Here is an 18,327-nt window from a genome sequence, read left to right as displayed (position 1 = left end):
GGTGGCTGGTGACTGTTTAACCATCCTGGCGTCTGTCTCTCTGGCCCCCTCAGCCTCCTTGTTATTCTGTGGCTCCGGGTTGGAGGCCATGGACTGTTTAACCATCCTGGCGACTGTCTATTCGGCCCCCTCAGCCTCCGTTTTATTCTGTGGCTCCTGGTTGATGTCCGGCGACTGTATAACCTTTGCGCTGTCACCTGTGACATCTGGGTTGATGCCCGGTGATTCCGCGTGGGGTGGAGTTGGAAACTCACAAGGCTGCAACTGTGAAATCAGGACCGTAGTACTGGAAGACACCATGGGGATTGCGGCCCCAGTTGTTTCACTTTTGCATTGTCACCAGTATCCTTCGTGTTATTCTACAGTTCCGGGTTGGCAGTTGGCAACTCAGCGAGAAAAGGATTCGGAAACCCACAAGGCCCCGTAGCCCAGGCCGCAGCGCCGGACGCTGCCACAGCTGCATAAGTAGCTGCAACTACTCCCGCCGCCAGTCACCTGCCCCGTGGCAGCCGGAAGCCAGCGCTCATCCTCTCCCATTCGATAGTTACACATGAGATGTCCCTCCCATCCACACTTGAAACATATCATGCCCTCACTGGTGACATAAACCGTGTAGTCATAGTGATCAATTTCAAACGTGAGCATGAAATTCAGCTCTTCATCGAACCGATTAGGGATCATTGCACCCGGAAGTCATAACATGCCTGTGTGGTATTGCCGACTGGGAACTTATTGATAGGACTCAGGAGCCGAACATGACGCGACATCTCCTTCTCCAGGAGCTCGTCGCTGAAGTATGGCGGTGCATTCGATATGATCAGAGAGAGGGAGAGAGAGAGAGAATCTAAGGCTCTTCTAAAAACAGAATACCAAAATTTTGAAAGATCAACATATTTTACTGCACTAAAGCTGTGGAAAAGCTCATTCATGGAGGCTTTTCCAAATGACAAAGATCTTCATCAGGCATTAGTCAAATTGTAATGCCCAGCCTGATATCATTTCACTGCAGAGTTTTGCATTTCAATCGAAGGTTCTGCGTTTGAACTTTCAAGGTGTGGAAGCAATGCGAATGTTAAACCATTTTAGCTCAGAGGACACGTGGAGACCAATAACTTTGTTTTCTTTGACAAATTGTGAGCATGATTGTTGATCAGAGTAAGTGAAAATGCTTTTTATTCCTAACCAGTGTTTCACTGCTGATATTGCAAAAGGAATGTTAGAATGTTAAAATCTTAATACTTTGCTCCCAAAGACACAGAGTACAAATATTTATCAAACATTCCATGCTAATACAATATCTTGAAAACACTGTGAGGATGAAATGTTACTGCTTCTCTTGGGTCCCAATGTTTTAATCTGCAGGTAGGTGAAATGATCTGAGTATTGACATGAGTAAATACAGTGCTGTATGTTCAGCACTAACAGTCAATGCAGCAGGAAGGCAGTGAAGCAGTCCTGGATTAGGTAATCAAATACTAGCACAGGCAATGTATTCCTCATATGACCTCTCAAATGTCCAGTCTTTGAAATTTATGTAAGTACTAACTAGCGCCAATGGTGAGACACATCAATATATAATAGTCTATATTATCAACAGTGTTCCTTAATGCTTCCTTTTTGTTGCAGTCTATGAAAAGCTACGTTACTGTCACTCTTTCTCTTCTGTGGGAACATTTTGCAGACATTTCACTCACCTCATCTTCAGCAAAGAGTGGAGAGCTATAGAGATTTCCGTTCTGATGTGTTCTGAAATTTAAGTCATTTCCTACACTTTACATGAGTAAAAGACATATGTTAATGGAAGTGTAATGGAGTCAGTGTGCAAAAGAATTTATAAAATGTATAAAAACATACTAATGAAATTAAGTTTGTTGTGGTAAATACTGGCTATCGGGGTCAAAGACTTTGCATGTTATGTGTCTTGTTATAACTCATATTACTCATATTTCTTGGTTGGATGAAGGTGTTGACATTGCTAGGCAACCTGCATAGGCTCCAGGAAGTCACAGCATCTGTCCAACCAAGAGAAGGTTGAATATATAATATTACTTTAAATAATATTTCTGCTTTACACTTTGCTTTTTGCAGTTTAAATGAATAATATCTGATTGCAAACATTGAAGGTTTGGATTAAAACTAGACATGCACAGCACAGTTTGAGCTGGAATATTGTAGACTTTGAGCCTTTAATCCCCCAGTTAACCTACTTTCCCGTAACAAACAAAATATAGTTCTAGAAATGCAGTCTTAAATGGCATTGTTAAGACTTTTCATCACAGAGTTGGAGAAAAAAGGTGAGGCATTTGTTTTGTACTTTTTGTTTCTCTCCCCCAGCTTGTCTTCTGAAGCCAATTTTTATTCCACAGGAGACTTTCTTGAAGACTACTCTAACTTTTCACATTGTTTATGTGAAGACTTCATGTTCTCTATTTTCTCTGCTGTAACTCCCAATATTATGCACTCTCCGTAGGGATTGACTTCAATAATACAGTCACAGGCAGTCATTTCTGTCATTCTACAATCTCCAGTACACACAGATTGCCCTATATTTAAACTATAATTCATTTTTTGCTACTGTATGGTATGAAAGATTTAGAGGGTTCAAAGTTCTACTGACACAGCTATGTCTAGGAATCTTTTCACTTTTTATGTCTTCAATGTTAACTTCTACTCTTTCATCTTTATCTTACTATTTTTAAAATTAGCAGCGCTGCAGCCCACTGTCTAGCTTTTACATTAGCAGCTAAATTGAGCTGAATGAATAAACAGCTGATGTATGAACAATGGCGCAAAAGTGTGTTCAGGAAAAGTCCAGTTTTTTTATTTTTAGGCCACTTTGTGGCTGGAGGCCTGGGAGGAAGCAGGAAGTTAATGTGGTTGTTGTGGGCATGGGAGGAGAACAAAAGAATTGGAGCAGACTGAACGAGAAATGGGCGTGGTGGGCTTTGCCTTCAACTAGCCAAATGCCTACTGACCACAGACTGATTTGAAGGCTATTACTGAAATGTTTGGGTATTATTCAGAGCAAGATTTTCTGAAGTACTTCAAAGAAAACGTACAGAAAAGAATGGATTACATTAAATACATTTGAAGGTGGAATAGATAACGAGTTTTTGTCATATTGTCTTCAAGTGTCACTGTGTCCTCACAATAGTACATGAGACAGAAAATCTGAACATTGGACTGTTTAACCCTGTCTATCGCTCCTAATTCCATTGGCTGGAATCTATTCTTCCTGTATCCAAACCACCAATCAGAGCCGGAAGGAGTGCCTGATCGAATGTCAACCATCCTTATGTGCACTCCTGCACCCTTGCATTAGGTCATATGCAGCAAATGCCTTTTGAGGAAGGAGCAATGTGAGCAGCTCTGGGACCTAACATAGAACGAAGACTGCATAGTTGATCAAATGCACAAAAGTAAAACAATACAGTAAAGTCTGGAACATGGGTGCGTGACAGTAATACTGTAGCAATGAAGAAGCGCAACTTCCTTTTGAAATAATTCACAGTACCAGCTCTTAGAAGTAAATATAATAGACTGTCAAATCAAGTGGGAAATGAGCAGTGGGTTTTCTGGAAGAGATCCAGATCAATTTCTCAAGGGTGATGAGTGAGATCATGCCTGTTTACTGTGACTGTTACGACTCTTTTGATCCACTTTATGTCATAATTATGGTATGTCAACTCCCAAAACAGAAACAAACATGTTCCCCTTTTTTACTTAACCTATTTTCACTCGCAAAATTGCAATAGCTCATTTCAATTAAAAATACTGTAACTGAATTTGAGTCACTTAGTTCAGCAAGTATTCATAACTAACATCTTACTTTCAAACACTTTTGATATTCAGTTCAATTTCAATGCATAAGTAAGATTAGTGCTTCAATAATTCATTAATTTATATTAGCTAAAATAATTATTATAAAATCTTGATGTAATTGCAACATGTGAATAGTGTCATCTCCCATTTCAGATGTTGATAATCACATTTCTAAATATGATGATTTGAGGATTTTAACATTAATTTCATATCTTTCCATTTTCATTCTGGCCAACATGTCAACCAACCATGTCAGATTCATGGCCATTTTGGCTGGTGACACTTGCTGTTTCCACTTATTTCTGAGGAGTAAACCAGAGAATCCTGAGGGAATCTACTCAGACATGGAGAGAACATGCAAACAGGAAAATCCTCAGGTTGATTGAAACTGAGGAATGTCTTGCTATGAAGCAACACATTTTAGATATGCTGACTAAAAGTTATTACACTCTCAATAATAGATACAGAGAAATTAATATATGATAAACAGTTTTGTCACATGGTGCATGTACCGGTACCTAATATTGTTATTTTAAATTCACTTCGCTGCTGCAGGTGATATTGTTCAATTTTTACAATCTCACACTCTCTTTTGTATATGTATGAGTATATTAGCATTGGTGTCTGTGCAGATTTAGACTTTCAAATGTGACCTTTGTTGTCTAAATGTCAGGGAGATTGGAGAGGGAGCCCACAGAGGTAGGGCAGGCTTATGTAATCTGCACACTCTGTGTTGTGCACACACATGCACACACAAGCATAGTGCAGAAAAAACCTTGTTTGAGGATGGTTGTCATATCTCAGCTGTGATGCCTCATACATCTCTCTGCAACTCACTGAAAGCTGGCTTTCAGGAATCATTGCTTTTATCACCATGTATGTGCAGAAAGTGCCCTGGAAATTATTTATGGCTTTAAAAATACTGATATAGTGCACTTCTTTGGTGTTATCCTTTTAAAATTATTCTGAGGTCTTTTGATCCACCCTAAAGCTCTCAGCTGCAGTGAGGACAAAGCGTAGTTTGAGGAGGATTTTTTCCCTGTCTGCATTTGTTACATAGTTGACTAGTTGTTGGATGGTTTGGGAGTTTGGAGACTGAACTGAATTGATTCCCCAGTATTAATTTATTTTTGATCGTATTTTGTACATTTTATGATTTGTAAATAATGAGAGACCAGTTTGAAGGAGAAATACTGCAGGCTGGGATGGACATGTGTACGTAATATAATTTTTTCCTTAGATATTGCGGTTTATGTAAATCCAGAATTATGATATGCATTCTCAGGCATATCAGATGGAATTTGCAGCCCTTGTGTCCAAACAGACATAGCCAGGCCTTGCAGAAAATTTTTTTTTTGAATACCAAAGACCTCTTTTGTTAAAAAAAAATGTCTTTGAAATGGCTGTATCTTGCTCCTTTATGGGGATATCAGTTACAGTTAGCATAGATATTCCAACACTGGTTCTGTGAGACAATGTGCCCAAACAGGCTCAGAGAGTTCTCAGAACAGTGTTTAAAGACAACCATATTCTCTGGTATCTCTGGTTTGTTGAAAACATGCTTATTTTTATCAAAAGTTATCAGCCTATTATGGCTGATATCTTTTGCAGAAAGCAAACCATAATAGAATTGTGATTATTTAGCTGTATGCCATTGAAAATGTTATAGTCACCATATTTAATAAATTAGCTTCAGGAATGGATCACTGTTATTATGAAACTGACTGTTCAGACAGATTGTATCTAAGTTGTGTTTCCCTCAACCATTCAGTCATAGGCTTTTGGTGTTTCTTCAATATAAAATACTTGTGGAAGGGGAACAAAGTTTATTTAATGAGCGTGTGTTTTCTGGGCTCCAGTTTGTGCTGCTTTGCTCCCACACACTTAACCTGGCATGTGGTTGTTGTCTCTTAAACAACAGTGTAATCTGCGGGACACTGTGCAGCTCTGCAGGTGAAGGTTGAGGTTAAACAGGTTGCTTGTTCAGTCGCTTGTCAGTGGCTGTAATGTGGTTAGTGCACTCTCAAAGCAGAAAATATTTGCTCCACATCAATCCAAGTTGTAGTGCATGAATCTTTGCATTAATATGAATTGAAATTTATTATTAAAATATCCACTAAATGCCTTAGGTCCACTTGATCCTCATCTTGTTACAATATGTTGAGTGTAATTAACTCTTAACATTGTTATCATATTGAATTAAAAAGGAGCTATAATGATTTTTGACAGTGGGTTACACTGATTACCCCACTCAGACTGTAAAAACAGATTTAAGTTCTCCGTGACTCTGAGGGGATTTTAATAGGTCTGATAAAATATCCTCGGTGATTATTAAGATGAGGGTATTTTCACAGACAGCCTTCCCATCCCTATTTATTTTGGCAATGTCTTTTAATTATATATTTTCATCTCAGAACCGGAGCTCCAAGAAATGCTATACTGGTGGTTGTTTAATTTATATCCTGTTGGGTTCTGTTGGGTTTCACTGCAACAAACCTACTTGGGATAGGATAGGATGGTGGCGCGTGCACACGCAGCGACTCCTCTCTCCCCCTAGAGCGGTTCTTGTTTTTTTTACTGCCTGTGGGTCTGAGAGGACTGTAATTTCATCTGCGCTGTATGTTGTGCATATATGGTACATTTGACAATAAGTTGACTATGACTAAGACTATATTTTAGCTAAGAGCGCCAGATGCTAACGTAAGATTACTAATGGGTCAGACCTCCTTTAGCACAGGCTTAGGTCTGTGCCCCTGGTAGTTCAAACCATGGTTTCTTGCCCCTGATGATCCTGCATAACCATTACTGCCCTTGGAGCAGGGTCCGCACCACCACATTTGGCTCTCTTGTTTTGTAGCTTTTTTCCTGACAGTCATTCGAAAAGAAATTTTGACTTGAAATGGAGCTAATATTAATCTACAGATTTTAGCACAGTCCAAGCTTCAAAGATATCAACTGATGTTGTAACAATGGAACTCTAGAAATATGTTATATTAATTTAAATCAGTGAGGATGAAAAACAGTTGGGCATACTTCTACTCATTTACTGTTACCTCTCATTCTTTTGTAGCATCACGGGGAACTGTCCCAGCTTTCACTGGGTGAGATGTTGTGATCATCAAAGGGCCTACAGATAGAGGAATGAAAGAACTAGAGAGCAAAGTTGAACACTTACCCCTTTGCTTTTAACTCTTACAAATTTTTAAACTAATAAAATATCAGCTCCCTCAGAACAATAATTTTCTTATCTGTCAGTAAGAGTTGGTCAGGATAGTTCTAAGTTGGCTAAACTGCTTTTCAGGCATCTGGACAGACTGAACAAGACATTTTTTATAGAATAGAAATTATTGTAGAAGGTTCAGTGTTCTTAACATGGAGTGTTCAGCGTTGTTAACATGGAAAGTTCAGTGTTCCTAACATAGAATTGTTATTGTTTTAATGTTGAATGATTTGTGTTCTTAACACAGAATGATTCTTCTTGTTGAAGTACAGTGCACTGTTTAGTGTTCTTCTTGTAGAATGAGTATTGGTCTTAATATAGCATGTTCAAGGTTCTTGAAATGGATTTGCTATTGTTCTTACTGTAGACAGTTATCTTAAAGTAGACTGTTTGGTGTTCTTAACCATAGAATGTTTTTTTTCTTAATGTTAATGATCAGGGCAATTATTAACCTCAAAGCTAGACGGTTCTGGGTTTGAGCCTTTCTGTGCAGAGTTCGTATGTTCTCTACGGGTTCTGTGGCTTCCTCCCACCTCAAAAAACATGGTGAATTCACTGTTCCAAATTGTCCGTCTGAGTATTTGTATGAGTGGTTGTTTATCATTTGTGTGGTTCCATAATTCACTGCAGTTGCACCCGGATTGTCTCCTGTCTCTCGCCTCCAAGTCAGCTTCGATGGGCTCCAACAACCCCCGTGACCCACTAAAGGCGGAAGAAGCAGATCAGAAAATGAATAAATTGAAAAATGTAAATGTTCAGTGTTCTCAACTTAGGATCATTATTGTTCTTAATGTAGAATTATTATTTTTTCTCATGCCAAACATTCATTGTTCTTAAAGCAGACTGTTAAGTGTTCTTATCATAGCATGGTTACTGATTTTAATGTACAATGTCCAGTGTTTTTAACGTAGAATGGACATTGGTGTTAATACATTATGTTCAAATTTATTAAAGTAGAATGGTTCTTGTTCTTAGTGTAGAATGTTCAAGTGTTAGCTGTACTGCATCTTTACAATTTTGCTAACAGTAATTTCACTTGAAACATTGCCACTCTATATGATAACCATTTGTTTTTCATTGTTTGACATCTGTTCTTGAGTGGAAAATTCCAAAAGAAAGAGTGCGTTTGAACAGTGTCATACTTAAGTGGGCAAGATTTTTAATAAAATATTTCTATATAATGTACAAGTACATTGAATATTTGGACATTATTATTTATTTTTCATTTTTTCTAAAGAAACTATAATTATTTTTGTTTATTTTTATATTATTATTTAAGAAAAATTAATTTGAGGTTATTTCAGTTTCCCTAACAATAATGTCACGTCCTCATTGTTTTTGTTCCTAGTGGTGGATCAGCCACACCCTATGAAGCTGGCAGAAATGCAGTGACTGGGTCACTGTAAAGTTCATCATTTATTTATCCATTCATTTATTTTGTAAATGGAGAAGATAACATCTTTCTAATCAGGTTAGGGGTGTGCGCGTCATTCTACCAGCTCAACAATTTTGTATAGAAGCATATACTCTAAAATATATTTTTGTAAATGTAACGATTTACAAAAATCCATCTGAGAGATTTGAACTAAGCATTTTCAATATGTGGACAGAGTGCTTTTGAAGGGCCATGGATGATTTAAAGAGTTGGTGGGGGTTTCAGAGTGGAGATGGGGCTGTTCAGATGACCATCATGATCGGTGGCCCCAGACAAAGTGTGGAAGAGGCTGACATGATAAAAGTGGTCAGTTTGAGGAACGTGCCTCAGTAATTCCTCCTCTTTCTTCACAAGCTCTTAATGAGAAATGAGAACTCACCAGGACACGGGGATATTTTAGAAGGGGTGGGGGGCGTGGACGGGGTTATGATTCTGGCCTCTCTGGTCGATGTAGTTAGCGAGGGGGGCTGGATGTGCCCCTCCCCCGACTGTAGGTGATGGTTGATGCCGGTAGTCTCTAGCAGAGGAGCGCTGATCGGTATTAATACCGGACCGCCTCTCCGCCTCACAGCGCGTCTCTCTGCGGTCCGCGCGCACCGGAGGGCAGCTCGGCAGCTGCGAACAGCCCGTCACCAGCCTCCCTTCCCCTCTCGTTCGTTTGCTTTGAGAATTAATTGGCCTGAGAGTCGGTCGGTTTTTAGGGGAAGAGGCGAAACACCGGCAGGTGTTGACTAGTGAGAAGAAATAGCGGTGCAGACTGATGACGATGATGATGGTGAGGATGATGCATCTACTCCCGTGCCTTTATGAATTACATCGCGTAATGTGAAGAGTCATAGGAGCTTTTTTTTTTTTTTTTTTTTTCCCCTTCCATTTCTTGCCTAACTGTAATGGTGGATTTCTCGGTTGCTGTTTGAGGCTACGTGGTTTGACAGGAGAGCTGAGTACCACCCGTCACAAAGAGCGCATCTGAGCAGCGGCCCGCATTGCTGCGCCATGGCCTTGGATGTCCAGACTTGCGCGGTGTTTACGGTGATCGCGGTTCTGGTGCTTGTGAACGTGCTCTTGATGTTCATCCTCGGTACACGTTAATGGATCGCTTGGGGCCCGGTTCGAAGCGCACCACACATTCACACTGGAGAGGAGAGAAAGGCAGTGCGCGTTGGTCGAGAGCGGGGACACCCGGCGCTCCATCACGGCTACGCGTTGAAATGAATGACGTTGGTACAACATAATGTATTTCTGTTACCCTGCCCCCCTCCCCAATCGTTCATTATGTCTTCTCACCGTTTGTGATAGCTAGTGTTGTCTGGTGATGGTTGTAGATGTGCAGATGCAGATCTGTGATGCTTGTACCTTTCCTGTGGTGACTGGAAATTCATACAGTATACCCTGCATATAAACATGTCCCCCCTCCTACGTCGGTCTCTCCCTCTTCTCCTCCATGTTGTATATTGTGGATTATGCACAAGGATTCATTTTAGTGTATAATAATTTGATTTTTATGTGATTGTTATTGTCTGTTATAATAAGAGCCTACTGCTGCATAAGAACTTGTTTTCTTATCGTGATCCACCACACAGCATCCACAATATGGCAGCAAATGGGATGACCAGTGATCTCTGCACTCAAGCAAATCTGATATTTATAGCCAAAAGGAGTGAGTTCTTTGCGCTGCTTATCATAGACTGGAGCATCATTGAAATTTCAGCTGAACAGTAGCCAATAGCAAGAAGAGCTAAGCCTAATAAAAGAGGGCCTCCGTCACTTTAGGATTCCCCCATTTTGGAAGCAGCTAAACTGAGCTCCCATTTCATAGCCAACAATACTCACATCTCACCTGTTTGCAAAATTTCAGTGTGGCACATCTTTATGTGACTGACACCATAGCACATCCACTCACTTAATACTGATGGATTAAAAATCATAGTATTGTATTTCTTAGATTTAACATGTCCTCCAAGTAAAAAAGAACAATGGAGGCCCAAATAAGCCTTTTTTTCTTTTTTTCACATGCATTTACATAACATATAGAGGATTGGAAGCAGGTGCCATGAATGTTGAATGAATGTCAGAAATAGATATGCTAAAAGCCTATCCCAGAGCCTTCCATGACAGTTCTATTAATAGGGACGCTCGGCTGGCTAGGGTTCTTTTTTCTTTTTTTTTTTCTGAAGATGCTTCATGTGCTTTCTCACACTCATGGCTAAGTGCTTTGTGTTTTTTGCTTGTGTCTCACTAAGTGACAAATGTTGTACTGTTGGCAGAGAAATACATTTTTTGCCAGCCATATATAAAATGCACACAGGGACCTCATCACATGCAGCAGCATGTGGGCCCACATTTCACTGATACAGTTCAGAACATCTTTCCCAAAGTTTTGTCCAGACCACCACTGGACTGTAAATAAAACAGCAAGTTTCACGCCAGGGAGGGTGCTACTAACAAATATGTGTTCACATGTTAGCAAACAAGCATGAAAATGTTGGGGGGGGGTGCGTGTGTGTGTCTGTGTGTGTCTGTGTGTGTCTGTGTGTTGAGTTATCTGTTGTTTCTCTTTGGATCTGAATGGTGCACATATTCAGAGTGCACACACATTTGCAATTCCCCTGAGGCAGGTGTCTTCTAATAGATTTCTGTTAAATGCTGTGCTGTCAGAAGTGTGTGCGTGCGAGTGAGACACCAGTATATGTGTGGAGGTGTGTGTATCTGTATGTGCTTGTGTTAGGATGTGTATTTCTCACTGGTTTCAGGCAGAGCGTCTTTGATTGGCTCCCAGACTCAGGGTATAAATGTATTACATAACAGGGTTGGCAGACACAGGGAGGACGAACCGTGAGACTCACTCGGTACATCGGGAAGAGAAGTCTCTTTCAGGAATACACCACCTTGTTACTCGACATCGCAGGCTCAGCTCTCACGGAGGATCATCACCTCGATTGCTCCCAAAAGAGATTTAATTATCATGTTTGTATGAACCGGACTTCTCCATGCATACACTCTCTGAACAGTTCCATGCCACAAACATGGTAAGAAAGGTGTGTATGTGTGAGTGTGTGTGTGTGTGTGTGTGTCTTTATTCAGGGATGCTGTAGGTGCTTTGGTGCAGATGTGCTCTGGCTAGAGATAGAGGAGGATGTTGGAATGCAGTGGATCTGCTAGTGCAGTGAATGCTACTATGTTATACTGCAAAGATGACATAAGAGGCAATCGGCTTTCTTTTCTTACATATTTCCTCGTCAGTCTTCATGTCTGTGCTTGGACACGAATCACGAAGTACTGTTATATCTGTTCAAGGATAGGGGTAGATCTCTGCATTCATTTGCATTGACCCAAATACAGGTTCTGCAGTTTGAAGACGCCACTTTTGCTCACTGATCTTTGATTTTGTAACTGCAGTGCAACCGTAATGATGACATAGGTCATTACAGCTGCTAAACTCATAGGTAATCGTGTGTGTTGTGTTAAGATCTCTTTGTGCCTGCTGTGTGTTATTTGATCAAGCTAGGTGTGGGGTTGAGCTACAGCAGGAATTGAAAAGATTGATTATATAATACTTTTAATTTATTCAGACATGTAGAGGGGGAAAGATGCACTATTGGAGAGGAGAGTCCTGATCTCATTAGGTGGCTGAAGGGATGGGGAGATGGAGAAAACTGAGTGGGGAGGAACCTGTGAATGGATTGCTAAACGTCTGTCCCTCATCCTCTCTGTCTCTTGCTTGTATTACAGCATACTGAGAGGGACTGGAGAGCTTGGAATGAATGGAACTAAAAATTGAGTTGTGCTGGAGGGGGATGTTTAAAGGGTGGGTTGGTGGGGGTGGATTAGGGAAAACAAACGTTACCTGAAGGAGCAGGAAGCAAGACTGAACTCATTGCAGAGACTCACCTTTGCTGTTGGTGGTTCAGAGGTCCTGATATTAGATGGTGTCAATCTCGGAGAAAGGATTTGGTTTCTACCGGTTCTTCCTGATTGTTGTCATTGTTGTTGTTTTGAACTAGCCATTTGTGAAATCAAAATTCAAATCAAGTTCCTGTTCTTGAATAAGTCAATAATGGTTATTTGAATCTTGCAGAGTACCCTTCATTGCTGCTGTTTCCATGGTAGTGTGACACATATTTTTTGTGGTAATCCTCTTCTCTTCCTGTAGTGGACAGCTTTGAGATGTTGCCCTAGAGATCTGGAGCTATTGTCACCCCCCCCCCCCAGCTTCCATTCCTTTGTGGTACCTGATCTAATCAAACTGCTTAACGAAAATGTTTGATGTAAAATCTGAATTTAGGGACCAACACTATGTGTTAAATAATCAGGTTACATTACAACAAAACTAGTTTGTCACCCTCATGCTTACCGCATGACACACACACAGACACACACATACGACTGAAAATGACACCACGGGGCTGAAGTCATTGCTGTCATATCCACAGTTTTTGTGCCTCTTACTATTTTTGGTGGAAACAGCAACAGAAATGCGTGTGGTGTGTGATGTGTGATGTGAGTTTAGCTACCTTCCTTAAAATGAAGACACCAGCAGTTTTCAACGGTTGGCCTCGGTTGTCGTGTTGAGGGGTATGAGGGCACACGCTTCACACAATTACAGCATTGTTTGGCAAGCATTTAAAGTACCTGCATAGGCGCAGTAGTTATAGCACGCTCAACTCTGATCAGCAACCTCGTTCAGAGCTAACCTGCATACAGCAGTTATACGCTGCTGTTTTACTGTGGTAAGAAAAAAATTAGGCCAACACTCACACACATATAAATTTTCAATTTCTTTGGTGCGACCTAAAGCGTCATTGCTGCATCTCCTCATTTTGTTAATAGCAGTTATACGCTGCTGTTTTACTGTGGTAAGAAAAAAATTAGGCCAACACTCACACACATATAAATTTTCAATTTCTTTGGTGCGTCCTAAAGCGTCATTGCTGCATCTCCTCATTTTGTTAATACCGGTGAAGCATTCTCATCTGTTACCACGACAACCATTGTTCTTTCCCTTTAGTGCATACGTAGGTCCCTCCCTATATTCCACGATTGATTTACCACATACAGTATTCCCTCGCTCATTCGCGCTTCATGTTGCACGGCTTCACTACAATGCTGATTTTTAGTAGGTAGTCACGTGATACTGTACGCACATGGTATTGACTGACAGCATCCTTGTGTGCGCTGTGTTCCGAGACTCACAGAATGCAACACACTTCCGAGTATTAAATAAACACTTTAAAGCAATTTAAACAGTCTATAAGAGAGTGGGAAAAGGTAATGCAGATATAAGATGGTTTAATATCAGTATGGGGAGGGCTCAAAAAGGTTAAATTACCGTAAATAATAAAATAAATAGTTTGTTACTTCATCGTGGAATTTAGTTTTTCACGGGTGGTCCTGGAACGCATTAACTGCGAGTAACGAGGGATTACTGTATTCCCAGTAGCTGTCACAGAAAGCCATCAGGGAAGTTGGCTCGTCTACAGGTTGGAGGGGCTTTGTAGATGCTGAGTCAGCTTAGAGTCTCATGGGGGTTCAGCCGAGAAAGAACAAACACACTCACATGCACTCTTTGGTGTTTCTTATAGATGTTTGTTAGAAACATACATCAAAAGATAAAGATTTTGTGTTGTTGTGCGTTTCATGGAAAGGGGTTTCCCATGCAGGAATTTGATTTTATAAATGGAAAATTAATGCTAAAAAAAAAAAGAAAAAAAAATTAGAATCAATTCAATTAAAAGAATAACAGCATCTTAACATTTATATGCAAGAACATTAATACAAGCAAAAGAGCAATTTAACATTCATCCATGTGACGTCCCTGTCTCCAGGCCTTCAGTAACTCTGTACCCAGAGCCTAAGAAGCTCCTGTCAGGCTTGGTTAGCACAGGCTGCTCTGTGACTGTCCTTAGCCCCAGGGACTGAATGCATGGTTAACTCTACACCCAGGGATGGTTATGAACACAAATTTAACAAACAAATGGAACAATGCAGTGCAGAAGTACCACAGCACATGTACAGAGCATGAAACAGAAAGTTTAGCTACATTGTGCTTGTGAATTATATGTGTTTGTGCACGCCTCAAAACAACAGTTGTCAGGGTGATGGATGGTGAGGGTGCTTGCTTAGATGGATGATGTCAGACTTCAGGCCTTCTTGGGAACATTGTCTGCTGTTTCTTGTCCTTAATGAGGACAACGTTTAGCTTTTCCAAACCCTTAAAAGAATACTGATTACCTGATGTTCTCTCGAGCATTCAGAGAGGATTCAAAAATTTATACAATGTATATTCAGTTTAATATATTCTATATATTATTTATGATGCTAAACTCAATAGGAAAACAATTGATGAGTCATCTTTCAGTAGTTTATCAAAGTTCAGGATGCAAATGTAATAATGAACCCCCGTGATAGTCCAAAGGAAGGTACATTAACCCTTTTTGACTGTTCGCTACTCAGCATGAATTTTTATATTAAAATATGAAGGTTGTTTTTATGTCAGTGGAGCTGTGCTAAACTTACCAACACCGTGTTTTGCTGTCTACTAATGGCTTTGCCTTTTTGTGTTGTTGTATTTTGTTGTGTTGCACTGTGGTATGTGTCAGTTGTTTTGTCTGTCTCTTTGCAATCCTAAAAAGCACCAGTGGGCTTTGGCTTTGACGGTGTTTGTTTGTCACCATTAGAATTTTGAGTGTGTTTAGCAAGAAAGATTCACATGAATGGGCCAAAATGGGGCTGGCAACAAATTTGTAATTTCTTTCAGATTTGATTCATGAACTGTTTTAGAATATGTGAATTCACATGTCCTCCAATTGGTGTCTGTAGAGCTGTGCGTGATGTTGAGTGATGTTTCCACTACAGAGGTTTCACATAAGCGTACGATATAGTCCATGTCTTTTCCTCCAATTTGTCCAGTTGATAAGTGGAGGTTCAATCGTCAATGCTGAGGCGGTATGGGACCATGTGACCATGGCGGACCGGGAGTTGGCATTTAAAGCCGGTGACGTCATCAAGGTGCTTGATGCCTCCAACAAGGACTGGTGGTGGGGCCAGATTGATGAGGAGGAAGGATGGTTTCCTGCCAGCTTTGTACGGGTGAGTTAACCGACCACCACACACACACACACACACACACACATACACACACACACACACAGAAAATGGGGCACATGAGCATATGCATACATGCTGTTAAATACCCATTCTATGATGGGCCACATATCCACAAAACACATACACAAAACTCATAGTCATCCTTGCTCCATGAACAGACAAACAGTTAAATAATGCTACACTTCAATAATGGAGAACAGCTTGATAAGTGCCTTTATTGGATGTTCAGGGATAATAAACCAAAAGTGCTGATGAGTCCCTTTTTTGTTCATCACCTTCAATTTTTACCTTTATAGTCCACTTGATTCATCATGTCTTTGGATGGTGATTATGAAACATCTTCTATGTCTGAGCTCACACAATCCAACTACAAAGGTCTCATGTGACAGATGCATCTCAAAAAAATCAGAATATCATGAAAAAGTTAAATATTTTTATCGGGGGGGGGGTTCAGAAAGTGAAAACTGTATATTCTAGACTCAATAGATATGAACTAAAATATTTCAAGCAAACCTATTTTTTTATTAATCACGTCATATTATCTCAAAAGAATACAAAAAAGTCTGTCTCAAAGTATTAGAATATTTAATTTGAATCTGTGAAAGGTCTCTTTCATCCAGGTCATTGTTACCCAGAGTCACTTAAATCAATCCACAGGACATGGAGATAGTTTCTTGGAGACATTTCACCTCTCATCTAAGAGGCTTCTTCAGTTCTGGTAGAGGTTTGTGTTGCCTGAGGTTCCAACCTCTATAAGGTGTGGTCAGTGCAATTCATATTCCAATGATCATTGCCAAGACCCGCCTGGCTGCCCCAACGATGGTTGTTGGGAGTGCCAGGGACTGTCAGTGGTCGTCAAATACAAATTTTAACAACACCAAACACCACCAGAACTGAAGAAGCCTCTTGGATGAGAGGGGAAACATCTCCAAGGAACTTAATACAAGTCCAGTCGACTGATTTAAATGTCTTAGGATAATGTAAGTCATTATTTCTGCAGTATAAATGCAATTTTTTTAGTACCCCAATCATGGGAAAGACCACAGATTTGACAGTTGTCCAGAAGACATTCACTGAGTCCTTCCGCAAAGAGGGAAGAAAATTGCTGGGAGGCCTGGCTGTTTAGAGTGCTGCATCAAAGCATGTTCGTAGAACGTTAACTGGAAGGGCGAAATGTGGTTAAAAAAGAAAAAAGGTGCACAAGCAGCAAGGATGACCACTGCCTTGAGAGGAGTGTTACGCAATGTTGATTCAGTAACTTGAGGGTACGTCACAAGGAGTGGAATGCAGCTGGATTCAGAACATCAAGAATCGCTACACAAAGACGTGTCCAGCAAATTGACAAGTATCGCCTTTCTCGTGTCAAGCCATTGCAGAATTAGGGACAACACCAGAAGCCTCTTACCTGGGTCATGCAGAGCGAAAAGTGGACCATTGCTCAGTGGTCCAAAGTTTCCTTTTGAGATGAAAGTAAGTTTTGTATTTATTTCGAATTCAAGGTCCCAGAGTCTGGAGAAAGAGAGCAGAGATGCAGAATCCATGATGCTTTAAGTCCAGTGTAAAGTGTCAGAGTCATTGAAGGTTTGGAATCCATGTTAACCGCTGACGTTGGTTCACTCTGTTTTATCAAGTCCAAAGTCAACACAGCCTCCATTAGGAGGTTTTAGTGCACTTAATGCTTCTGTGTGCTGACTAGCTTCTTGGAGATGCTGAAGTCCTTTTCCAGCAAGACTGTGCATGTGACCACATTGTAAAAACCTAAAAATGGAATTGATTTGCTGACAATGGTCTGGTGTTACTGTGCTACCTGGGCAGTAGAACAACCTGGGCTTCAGCAGTGTCACAGGCTGATCGCCTCCATGCTGCGCCACATTGATGCAGTCATTTTGTGCAAAAGAAAGCCTGTAAAAGTATTGTATACATTGATGAGCATACTTTAGAAGTTTAACTTATCTATATTATAATTTTTTTGGCTGGTCTTATGAAATATTCTAATATTTTTTTTGAGATACCAGATTTGAGAATGTTGTGAGCTGTAAACCAAAATTATAAAAATTAAAATAAGAACGGCTTCAAATGTCTCAGTTAATTTTTAATTAATCTAGAATATAATACAGTTTCAGTATTTCAATTTACATTATGGAGGGAAATGTACTTTTCCATGATATTCTGATTTTTTTTTTAGATGCACATGTATTCTACAACTCCATCTTTACTATTGATGAAAGATCTTTGTTGTAGACAGAAAACTTTCTAGAGCAGAACCCTCCCCCTTCCCCCCCAATCCCCAGACAGTCCTCATGGCCATCCCCACCTGTCTACTCTTCCATATTCACTTCTAAGAGGGCAGGGCAAAGAGGCTGACTGACGGTCAACCAAAGGTTTCTTTCTTTTCTGTCATTCTCTTTCTCCAAGGTGGAACCCCACCCTCCTCAGCCCCAAACAAAACAGGTTTTCTATATCAACCCTATAGCAACTCCACGGTTCCAAAACACCACGTCAAAGGTGCGTTTTCCCAGCTTCATCCACCCATCCAGCCTGCCCGCCCTCTCCAGTCTGTCCACACAGTGTACCCTCAACATTACCAAACATTAACTATCCCATGGCGTTCTCACATCATTGCAGTGACCTCGATAGAAAGTCAGAACTGATGAGTCAAAAGTAAAGTAATATTAAATGTATTCATAAGTTTTAAATTCTACATTTTTTGCAATTAGATAAATTTTGGAATGATCATTTCTCT

General features: G+C 40.3%; 1 protein-coding gene across 5 annotated transcripts in view; it reads left to right on the top strand.

The window, feature by feature from the left end:
- The window catches only part of LOC137602442 (spermatogenesis-associated protein 13-like), a 48,713-nt gene that overhangs the window by 13,772 nt on the left and 16,614 nt on the right, over positions 1–18,327 (top strand). For 4 of the 5 annotated variants that reach the window (XM_068325157.1, XM_068325154.1, XM_068325152.1 and 1 more), the window contains 2 exons: positions 15,387–15,566; positions 18,000–18,089. In XM_068325157.1, the coding sequence (XP_068181258.1) occupies positions 15,387–15,566; positions 18,000–18,089 (270 nt within the window). The remainder of the gene's footprint in view (positions 1–15,386; positions 15,567–17,999; positions 18,090–18,327) is intronic. The other variant, XM_068325155.1, reaches the window with a different exon arrangement.

Source organism: Antennarius striatus, chromosome 10, assembly GCF_040054535.1.
Source record: "Antennarius striatus isolate MH-2024 chromosome 10, ASM4005453v1, whole genome shotgun sequence".
NCBI lineage: Eukaryota > Metazoa > Chordata > Actinopteri > Lophiiformes > Antennariidae > Antennarius > Antennarius striatus.
The sequence above is the reverse complement of the archived record's forward strand: the minus strand, read 5'-3'. Positions and strand labels throughout refer to the sequence as shown.